This window comes from Hemicordylus capensis, chromosome 6 (assembly GCF_027244095.1).
Source record: "Hemicordylus capensis ecotype Gifberg chromosome 6, rHemCap1.1.pri, whole genome shotgun sequence".
Classification (NCBI taxonomy): Eukaryota; Metazoa; Chordata; class Lepidosauria; order Squamata; family Cordylidae; genus Hemicordylus; species Hemicordylus capensis.
In genome coordinates, this window is record NC_069662.1 from 32559709 (window position 1) to 32571824 (window position 12116).

Consider the following 12116-nt stretch of genomic DNA (forward strand, 5'->3'; position numbering starts at 1 on the left):
TAAGTGAATATTTCTTTACGTAACATGTTTGCTATAAAATAATGCAAGGCACCATTTAATTCAGATACAAGCTTTGTGTCCAGTGGGGGGGCAGGGGGGCTGTGTAACACTCCAGAGCTGCCGTTGATTTTAGGCTTCATTTGTGCAACTGTGGACACATGAGCCCTGTGGGCTGCCCTTGCTTGAGTTAGGCTGCTCATGAGAACATCCTTGTTAAAATACTCCATGGAAATAACTAATTAGTAAGGGGATGGGTATGTTCTGTGGTCTCTGCTGATTATACCCTTGCTATTTTGCTTCTACTCATTAAAATCCAAAATCTGCTTTATCGTCTTTCCCATGGGAGTAGGGAAGTTACAAATAAACAGTTATAGAATGTATTCCAAAGTCAGCTTTCATATGAAAGGCCATATTTCTGCATATCAGAAATTTGTATGGAATATTATTTCTTTGATTATTTTGTTTTCCAGATTCTTCTGGCTACTACCACTATGATAATATTACCACCAGTGCAGTAACAGAGATTGTATTTAATTTGCTTATTTTGGTCAAGGAATTATTAATACTGTGCTACCATGGAAACATTACAGGTTTTCTCCAGAACCAACAATTTTAAGGGAACTATCTTGTAATCAAAATCTGGAATTACTGATCTCAGTGCTTCCAGTGCTTCAGTATTGCACTTTAAATCTGCATAATAAATAATGACCTGGCCCAACCAGACTATGTTCAGTGAGTTCGTTCTGTTGGGATTTTCTGAACATGGCCAGCGCCAGTTTCTCCTCTTTGTTATGTTTCTGGTTGTCTACATGCTGACTTTGATGGGAAACATCTTCATCATCTTCCTAACAAAAATTGACACCACCTTACACAGCCCTATGTACTTCTTCCTCCAAAACCTGTCCTTTGCAGAAGTTGGCTTTACATCAACGATTGTCCCTAAGATGCTGGTGAACTTGCTTTCGGCAAAAAGACCATCTCTTTATCAGAATGCAGGACACAAATGTATTTTGTCTTTTTCTTTGGAACCATGGAGTGCCTCCTTTTAAGTGTAATGGCATACAATCGTTTTGTTGCCATATGCAACCCAAGGCCAAGTTGAAGACAGATCATCCTGGAGCAAATCTATCTATGTGGTCCCTAAGAGTTGACACCAACTTGATGGCACTTAATCAATCAATCAATCAATCAAGTGCAAGAGTGTTGCGCTAACTAGTTCCATTAATTCAAGAGTAGTGATGTGCTTGTGCAACATGTGGAGTTCTTCCTGCTGTAAAACCTCTTTCTTAGCCCATATATGTTGCAGGCAATGATGCAAAGGTATCCAAACTGTGCAAGTGCAATGGTTGTACAAGCAGAGAGAGTCCGCAAGAGATTTAACGACTATGAGCATCTGCTCAGCTGTGTGTCCTTCTTGTGGGTGTGCATCTTTGCTCTTTGTCCTAGTGTAGTGTTAGTACTGAATTTTAGCCTAGTTATAATATCAACAGAAGCATGCTGGTAAGACCTACCCTGTGCATCAATTGATTCCTTAGTCCCAATCTTTGGGTCCATGTATACAGCATTTGTCGGCAAAGAGAGAGATCCTTCATGTGATTGGGAACATTGTGACTATCCAGAATTCTATCACCAGCTCTGAAACGTACACAAGATTATTCCCCTAGGTTGTTGCTGCCAAATCTTAAGATCAGGTAAATCACAGAAGATCTTTCTCAGGAGTTTCCAGGTTCTCATCAAGTCTCATTGCATGCCACTGTATTAAATTATTCATATCTGTGAAATGTGTTTGTTTCATTTTTACCATTTTCTCTTGAATAGTTAAGTAAATGGAATTGGGGGGACTTTCATCTTGCCACTGGACAATTCTCCTATGCTCAGTGTATTATCCACATCTGGAGATAAAGCTGATTTATTTTGAAAAGGACCAAACATAGGTGTCTCTTTTTAGGTTTTTCCCAAGTAACAAAATAAAATTCAGAAGTCGATTCACCCACATTATTTATTATTTCTGTGGCATCAGCTTCTCAGCATTAAGGAGTTTAGATGATATTGACATGTAGCACACGTCCATATATAGAGCAGGTTTAGGGGGAAATCATTTTTTATATCTTGAGGTTTGGAACCCAATGAAGTGGTTGGAAGTACTGAGGAGTAATTAGATTAAGAATAATTTTTTAAGTAGTTACTAGATGTACTGTAGGTAGGAAGGTCTTTGAATTTACAAATGCTGGATTCATCAGGAACTGCTCATGAATCCAACATTTGTTTTTGTTTTTGTTTTTAAAAAATACAAGGATCTTTTCAACCTAGAATTTTGGGTGTATGGAGAGGTCTAGTGCAGCTAGTGATTCTTTTGAGGTTTCGACATCCCACAATGGAAATGTAATGATTAAACAAGGGTAAACATGGGGGGGGGGGACACATCCCTTCCCTGCTAGAATAGGTACTTCAGGTATGTGGGGGTACACAATGTCAGTTGTATTCTCTCTTACACCCCAAAGTCCAAATTCACCAAGGGTGGGGGTGGTGTTTCACTGCATTCTGAGGGCTTCAATCAAGAATACAGCTACCCAGTCTAATCTTCAAGGCACCCAATGCAGCCCAGCAGGCTGCACCAGACCTCCATCTCACAGGCTGTAAGGCCTCCAAGAAATGAAGGGGAGGCAAAGTACTCCCTTTCCATGATCTGAAGGCCTCCCTTTTTTCCCTGGAGTTCACCAGAAATCAATGGATCCCAAAGGCTTTTACCAACACCGAGCGCCGGTGGGGGGGACCAGGGGGAGGGATATGTGCACCCTCCCCGACCCTTAAAGTGAGAACCCCTACCTTCAAACTTGGGGGGGGGGCAGTGTTCAAACCTGTTTGGAGCCCTGTAAAAGGACCTCTGAACAGGTTCATGCACATCCCTAGAGATGGGCACTCTAACAGCCCATCTCTGTGTCCTCTGGGGCTAAGCTCATATCCCAGTGAACACATGATCCAAGAGCCTGGGTTAAGGGATCGCTTGAATCCTCAACCCTGGCTAAGAGCTGGGTTTCAAAGTAGGGCTAGGTGGTGCTGCCCCACTGGGATTGGGCCCACTGTCCCGGCAGTTCTCATGTGTAGCCTAACCCAGGCTGGGCTTCCCTAGGATGGGTTAAGGTACATGTGATAACAGCCTCCATGTCTATGCTAGTGAAATTAATGCTGATGTGCACATGCAAGAAGGTCACATAGCTGTGCAAATGCTCAAAGCTGGGCAAGCTCTTGCACTCCCAGTCTGCTTGCTCAACAAGGATAGCAGATAGCTTAGCATCATTCCCTGCAACATAAACACATGGAGAAGATTGCATACCCTCTTGTACCAGCACAACAGAAGTCTGAAATGCAAGCTCTCAACTAGTGAAACAAGCTAATGTAACATGGTGCTAGCACAGCTTTAGTTTGAATTTCTGCCATTGCCATTGTATTTAATTGTGCATTTATTTTTCTGCTGACCATCCCCAATCGCAGTTTTGGGCTGAAATTGATGATTGAGTTATTTCTCATCTACATTTTCCTGAGTATGTACATGTTCTTTTTATTATTTCAATTAATACTACAATTCCAGTCTACCTTTAAGGAGTTCATGGTAAGGAATAAAGAGGCCTCTCCTCATAACCCCCTTGAGAAAGATACAGTTAAGATTACATGACTAGTTTCATGGCTGACTAGAGATTTGATCCCAGGTTTCTCTGACCCAGGTCCATAATCTTCTCCATTACATTCATCCCTTGCCAACCACAAGGGTTCCATTCCAACAAAACCCCATGGTTGGCAAATTTGCAGTTGGTGAGCCATTGAAATGAATGGGAATCAGGGGGTTAGGGGATCTGAGATCATGGAAAAAGATTTGCAAAAATCCCCCCAAATCCCTGAATATTGTCAAGAGTCACCAAGAGGAATGAGCCTATTGAAGCTCTGGAAATTTTTTGAACCCCTCCCTCACAAAATCTCTCAAAGACACTTTAAAAGGAATGAGCTGATTGAATCTCTGAATCCCCCCAAATCACACACACAAACCCCACCCCCATCACTAAAAATGCCAGCCACGGACACTCCAGTTGCAATTGGTGAGACCGGACACAATTTCCCATTCATGGATACTCAAAACTGCGGTTGGTAAAAACCGCGGTTGGTGAGAGATTACTTTATAACATAGTAGCTTCATTTTCATGGGGTTGTATGCAAAGAAAGTTATGCACTGTTCATGACTAAGCACCATTGATCTCAGTGAGGCATGACTAATCAAATTAGTCATGGCAAAAACCCCATTAATTTCAAGCTACATAGTCATGAATCATTTTCTTTGGCAATAACCTATATACATGTTTTCTTTCATTTGGTGCATTGCCAAATCGGACACCTATCCCTGTTTTAGTGCCGTGGATAAAGGAATGACATGATATAGACATAGAAGGTGGATGCTATTCATACCAGCTCTGATTAATCCACTAGGGGAGAAATGTATTCTCTAAAGATATAAAGACCTTTTGGGATTAAGAAGACTTAATACCATCTTCTTTTTAAAAGTATAGCACAAATTTCCAATTAAAGACAAAGAAGAAAAAGCAAGCTTTGACATATACTGAACCTAGTGATAATATGAGAAGTTTTTATGGCAGCAAGAAATTGATTCTTCTTTAAGCCATAAACAATTTTTTGGAACCAGCAGACCAAGCATGGAGAAGATTTATACATCTAAAAATAATACATATTAAGAGCTGTAAAGAGCTTTATTAGTACTATTATCTTTATCTTAATCATTGCAGAATAGCTTGAAAAACAGTTTCGAATCACTATAAAATAAGTCGCCACACGTAGTCTGTGTAATCATCAAAGATTTTTCTGGAGCAGGTTCTTTCCACATTCATGAGGTAGGTGAGGAACTTCTTGAAGATTAGTCCTGTCCTGCTAAAATTCTATCATGATAGAAGCTGAAGCTGTATTAATTACTTCGGAGGGAGATGTACAGGCAAATAGTGTACAGGCATTTTTATATAATGTTAGACTACAATTTTTCATGACATTCTAAATTACAGGCATTATGTTTTGGGTTTTGTTGTTCTTATTTTAAAAATTGTTACATATATTCAGCCTGCAGCACGTGATGAGTTAAGAACTCAAGGAACAAAAAAGGGAGTTAATTCTAAAAAAAAACAAATACTAACATTTTTGCTTAGAAGTTAGAGTTCATTTCTTATTTTTTAAAAATATATTTTAGTAAAGAACATTTATTTTATGAGCAAAAGCAACAAATTTTTCATTTTGTTCTAGATTACAGGAGATATTTGATCCCGTTGCATTTTCACTTCACAAAATAAAAATTGGACTGAGTCTTAGCAGTCTCTTAATTGTTATTTTTTTGGCAGAATAATGAGTAAAATTGTTTTAAAAGATTATTGATGCAGAAGATTGACTATTACGGCCTCAATCCTATCTCGAAAAAACCTATATTGAAAAATCAGAATAAATATAACATCTAAAAACAGTTCAAGTCTAACCTAGAAATACACGGAGCACCAGTTAAGAGTAAAACCATAGTTAACATAGTTCTGGCCTTTAACCATAAGTAAATAAAGCATTAACACTGTGTAGATATGACAACCGTGTGTGGTGGGAGAGAATAGGATTGCATGTATTGTCCCCACTCCAGTTCTTCATATATTCTGCTGAAGAGCTGCATAGTGCCTTTATGTATGCAATTCCAAGTGCATATGGCACTCTCCATGTAGTCAATGATTCTTGTTTTCCAAGTACCTGATAACACTGAGAGACGTCAATATAGGTTCTACTGTATGCAGACATTCCACTATTATTATTTAGTACATTTAGTACATTTAGGTCAATAGAAGAGACAGCATGCAGGATGCATTTATCACATGCATTGCATAGGGCTATTTTTATACAGCAAAGCTACCAGGCAATATTTCAGCGACTGGACGCATTTTTGATTGCTAAAGGCTGGAGATTTATTAAAATTGTTGCTGTTACTGTCTGAATTGTCAGGTTGGAATTTAATTGAGTGTAGTTATATGTATATGTACTAAGGACAAGAAGAATTTGCTATTAAATTGATGGTATGCTGTGTATACTGCCACATTATACCTTAACCAGTTAGCAAACTAATTTTGCAGGAATTTTGAATAATTTTTTAAAAATGTATATATGTCGTGGCTTTATTTGCAGGTTTTAAACTACAACATGTAAATGAATGGTTATAGTGACTCTCAGAGGTGTATGCCATTTATTTAAGTTTTGACACTTGGAAGTGAATTTATGATATGGGAAGACGTGACCTCCGACAATGTGGTCTGAAGTTATGAAACTCTCCAAAGATTCATATTACACAAGCTATCAGAGAGGACTATAGAGTCAAAATGTGTTCAGCAGTTTTATGCTGAGAGAAATTATTTGTGTTTGTACAATGATGCTCTTATTGCTGACTTCTTTGCATTTAAGATATGATATTAATAATAGTTTTGTGTTGAAGTTTGCTTTAATTGATACTAACCAAACCAGGCCCAGCTCAGGTGAACCAGTTGTGCACAATAATGGATGGCCAGGCTTGGTGCCACTCGCCACCCCAATACAGCCCCAAGCATGCTCCCCACTCCTTTAACAAGCCACTAGCTTGGCAGCAGCTCGTTTCTGGCCTCCATGCATGCATAGAAGCCAGAACTGAGTCACTGCTGATCTGGCAGTTTGATAAAGGAAGGAGAAACATGCTTGGGGCCATGCTGGGAGGGCGAGTGGTGGCGAATGGACAGCCACACCAGACTGGATATGTAGCTTTCCCCCTCTCTCACCGCCCACGCTCAGCCTCCCCTTACAATCCCGCACTCCTGTACTTGTAAAGGGGAATCCTTTCCAGATTCCACGTTACAAGTATATCCTCCAAATTGGTTCAACCCGGTTTGGCCAGACCTGGATCCGGACCAAGCCGGGTTGGTTCGAATCTGGTTTGGATTTGAACTGAACTGGCCAAACTGGTTCTGTGCATACCTCTAGAGAGGAAGGACATGAATGATCAAAATTAGAAGCAGCTGAACTTTCTAAATACTATCCTTCGAGTTCACAGTCAATATCACAATACACGAATTCCTTTATTCATGGGGGCTGGGGACCATATAGTGGCGATCTGCAAGAGGCTCCTGATATGCTTATTGCATTAAAGGGGCAAACATTACTGAAAATCTATTGAACACTAAAAATATTCACATATTTATTCCATTTCCAGCAGTGCATAAACTCAAGAAAACCACCTGGGGAAAACCATGTGGAAAAACCAAACGTCTGTGATAGACTTCATCCTAGTTGGGTTTTCCAGCATGCCAAATGTAGAGGTTCTTCTGTTCCCTTTAGTCCTGGTGATGTATGTTGTGACAGTAACTGGGAATGTCCTCATCATTGTCATTGTCATGACAGACCCAGCCCTTCAATCACCCATGTATTTCTTCTTGAGGAATTTGTCCTTCATTGAGATCTGCTTCACTTTAGACACAATCCCCAAAATGCTAATCAATCTACTGCTGAAGGACAAAAGTATTTCTTATGCTGGCTGTGCCATTCAAATGTATTGCTTCTTCTACTTTGGATGTGCTGAGTGTTTCCTCTTAGCTGCTATGTCTTATGACCGCTTTGTTGCTATCTGCAATCCCCTGCGCTATACCACTGTCATGAACAGGACCTTCTGCCACAAACTGGTTGGTGGGGTTTGGGTGATTGGCATCCCTGTGTCACTGCTTCAAGCAGCTTGGATCTTCAATCTCCCATTTTGTGGTGCAAATGAGGTCAATCACTTCTTCTGTGATGCACCACCGGTACTAAAGTTGGTTTGTACAGATACATACCTATATGAGATGCAGTCCATTGCTTCTACTCTCCTGTTCCTCATGTTCCCTTTTGTGCTCATCCTGATATCCTATGTCCGAATCATTATCACAATCCTCAGAATGTCTTCAGCAGAAGGCAGACACAAAGCCTTCTCCACTTGCTCATCCCATCTCATTGTGGTCACTTTGTTCTATGGAAGTGGAAGCATTGTCTATCTGAGGCCAAAGTCCAACTATTCACCAGAAGTGAAAAAAATTCTGTCTCTGTTCTACACAGTTCTCACACCCATGCTAAATCCTATTGTCTACACTCTGAGGAACTATGAAGTAAAGGAAGCCCTGAAGAGAACTCTAGGCCGGAAAATCTTCTCACAGGTGACATAGATGTTTTATGGACAATATGGAGATTTCCTTTTGTCAGTGAGCAATTCATTGAATCATCGACATTGGAAAAGATTTATAAAGTACCTATATATGCATTAAAACTGGTGTAAGGGGAAAAGAATATAAATATTTGTAATAATTCAAAGAAACAATGATGTTGATGATGAAGCTGGTTATAAGGGGAGGGGGAAAAGTGACTTTCTAAGGCTTCAGCAGTAACTGAACCTTGTGTTGACATCAGCCTTGCTTACACACTAATTTATTATAGTTTATCATACAGCTGTGTATTTTGTATCTAAAGCCCCCCCCCACCAAACTTATTACAGATTATATACTTTTTCTGATACTGTGCAAAATGTGTAATTTATCTTTGATGTGTATATATATATGGTGAACACGTATATATTGTGCACTCCTGCTTGCATATACACCAAAGTGATTGTATATATAAGTATATGTGCCAAAATTAGTCTGGAGCATAATGTACACATTTGGGAACACACACTTTTTCTCAGATGAAGACTGGTATCCAGATTAATGCTGCACTAGTGCAACAATGACACACGCACAAGAAGGTCATGTTGCTGAGTGCAGGCTCAAAGTTGCAGTCTCAATCTGCCTGCACAAGTTGCTCTTGCACAGCAATGAGAGAGGATAGCTTTGCATAGTTGCATGAGGAAGATGGTTTCATAGCAAAAGTCATGCCTCTAGTTATGTACGCGGCCCCTGTTACACCAGCACAACACTAGCCTGGAACCCAAGACTTAGTGGAACTAGTTAGCATGATATCCTTGCAACAATTGAACCTGGTTCGGTTTGAACTGGTTTGAATTGGTTTTTTTTCTGTGTCTTCGGGGCTATTCATACGATCACAAAAATAGGGCTAGGAAAATCCTAGCCCGATTTTTGTGATCATCAGAACCACCGGGCTCGCAGCCAAGCCCGGTGGTTCTGGAGCAGCTAACCCACTCCTGTAGCCCACCCCTTAGCCTGGGTTTGTGGAGCGAGCGCTCTGCAAACCCGGGCTATCTGCTCATGAGCAGCCGCGCTGTGGCTCCATGCTGCAGCTACTCGCAAGTAGACCCCTGGCCGGGAGGCTTAAAAGCAGCCTTCCAGCTCAGGGGTCTACCCAGTATGCCCTGCGTGCTCGTGCAGGGCATACTGGGGCTTCCGGGGGCCGCGCGGCCCCAAAGCTCCCCAGCCCCTGCCGTCTCCATCTCAGAACCAGCCATCGTGTGGGTGGCCGATCTGGCTGCCCAGGGCTCCCTGCCCCCTCGTCTGCAGGGAGAGCAGGCTTAGCCTGCTCTCCCCACAGTTTTAACAAAAGCGGGTCTCACGGATCATGAGACCTGCCTCTTTCTTTTACAGGTTGTTTCTTGTTTTTACAGGTCCCCCCTTAGTTGTCCCCTATTGTTTTGTGTTGTGTTGTGGGTGGAGTGGATGGGTGGAGTGGAGTGGGTGGGTAGGTAAATTAAAAACTAATTTAGGGTTTTTTTGGGGGGGTTGCCCCTCCCTACATTTTTTTTAAAAGCCCACACCCAAAGGGGTCGTGTTTGAGCACCATGTGGTGAGCCGTGCTCGCAGCAGGGTGACAGGCAGAGGCGGGAGGGGTCCCCAAGCTGGTGTGGGAGGCCGGGGTGGGGGGCAGAGCAGACTCTAGCATGGGGTCCCACAGGTACCCATTGGCAAGTTCTTTGCCCAAGTGAGGTGGTGGCATGTAGGCTCTCCTATCCAGAGGAGCCTGCTGCCATGGATCCAGGTCCAGGACCAGTGGCAGGTGCTTTGGATGCACCACCAGTGCTGCAACCCCGTGCACAGCCTGCCAATGTGGGGGGCTCTCCTGCCAAGGAAGCTGCTTCTGTGGAGGGGGTGGAGGGTAGGGGCTTGATGTCTAGCAGTATAGCCAGATTTTCCCTCCCTCTTGCACCCCCCAGTGCTCTTCTTGCCACTCAATGGGGCCCCCCAATGATGCCCAGGTCATGGCAGAGTCCAATTCTGGGTCCTCCCAGTCTGGCTCCAAGGAGGAAGGGTCTGTTGCGGAGGCAGAGGTGCCCCATCATCTGAATCTGGGCTCTTCTTCTGATGCACAGGGCAGAAGGGAGATGGGTGATGCTTGTGGGCAACCACCGGCAGCCCCCCTAGTGCAGCTGTCACACAAGAGGCCCAAGAAGGCATCTAGGACATCTGAGACTACCCAGAGAAGCATTGTTTGGCATCATTTTGAAATGTGCTTTGTTCACCGCAGGGCACAGTTCAGCCAAGGCAAGGATGCTATGCATCTGGGGATGACCTCCATGTGGTGACACATGCAACTGCATCACCTGGATCACCTTAACTCCTCTGAGAGTGCAAGGTTATTTTGAGGTGTTGCACATCATACCAGTGCAAGGCAGGTATGGCCACAACTTACCCTTGAAGCCCCAAGCCAGTGGGGTTCATGTATGTGTGTGTGTGTGTGTGTGTGTATGTATATATAAATGTGTGTATGTGTGTATATATATATATATATATATAAAATTGTAGCCTGTTTCAACGCAATGAATAGGAATCCATCCCACATACAGAAAAAGAACAGTGTGTTACCTCAATTGTTGTGAACACTATGAACTCCTCTCCTCCCCTCCCCCTTCCTTTGTACAGCCCAACACGATATCTCTTACCGAGATTTGTGCAACACCCCAAAATAACCAGTCAAAAGATAAGCTAGTGAGCTTAGTATTAACTTCAGCAGACATCTTCAATGTATCATCTAAGCCAAAGGTGGGCAAAATTGTGTCTGGGGATGAAGCGAGTTGCACCTGGAGGCCCAGGTCTGCCCACTCCTGAACTAAGCAATAGTGGAAGTAGAACACTTGAGCTGAGGCACCATCTGCTACATAACTGTTATTCACCTACCCTCAGGTGAGTTACCTGAGCTTCAAGTCTAGGATCACATATTAGACTGTTTGTGCCTCTTTACTGCCACACAGGAGGCAGTAAGAGAGGTATTTCATAAGTCAGTAGTCCTTGTAACAGGGCCTTGAGTGAATGAAACAGGAAAACTCAAAAGGAATTCCATTCCTAGCTGCTCTCTCCTAAAAGTCCTAAATGGCTATACCAAAAAAATCCCCCTTTGACCTAGCTAGTGCTGTCTCTGGACAGCTAGTGTTGTCTCCATTAATGAGATGCGGTAAGGCAAATTGCAATCACCTCAAGTGGTGTTGGGTGGAGGAGGCAGATTGCCTGCCTCCATTTACTTGCTGCTGCCTTTGGCCACCTCATTCCAGCTAAACCTGCCACTGCAGCTCCCCCCAAAAGATGTTTTTGTTGCAGCACACCAGCCACTGCCCTTGTCCTTCTATCCGACTCCCTTTGTGCTGTGTCCTGCCCCTGCCTATTCCACAGCTTAAAGGTAGGCAATGAGCAAACATTCCCTAATGGTATTTACCATTTTCCCCCAGTGACTAGAGATGGCTCAAATAAGCACATTTCCCCATGTACTTTTCAATTGCTGTTATATCTTCTCTCATTGCTGCAACAGGTAAGCATTTAGCATTCTATTGACTTGCCAAAAAAGCCAGTAATCTGTCAGAGCTGCCTCAGGGCAGAGAGCCTTTGGAGGAGTACTTTTTGCTGACAGAACTATGTCCATGAGGGTTGTGCAGTGCTTTTGCAAGGAGGGCAAGGAAGCAACAAGTTCATTTCTAGTCTCCTTCCTCGTGACCTGCCCTGCCCATCTAGCCTTCAGGGCAACTACTCTGAAGGCTACCTGCCTCGAGGCAACTGAGTCCATCAATGGTTCATTGCTCATTATGTCAGCCAGTATCAGCATCTTAGACAGATTTACATGACTAACACCTCTGTATCACTGACATGACACAAAACCTGTTGATTACAACC

At 42.7% G+C, this 12116-nt stretch overlaps 1 protein-coding gene across 1 annotated transcript; it reads left to right on the plus strand.

The window, feature by feature from the left end:
- The first annotated feature begins 704 nt into the window (after positions 1–704).
- Positions 705–8237, plus strand: LOC128330331 (olfactory receptor 10A7-like). Its single transcript, XM_053263014.1, has 2 exons — positions 705–914; positions 7503–8237. Exons 1-2 carry the CDS (start codon positions 705–707, stop codon positions 8235–8237), a joined length of 945 nt encoding a protein of 314 aa, XP_053118989.1.
- The last annotated feature ends 3879 nt before the right edge of the window (positions 8238–12116 follow it).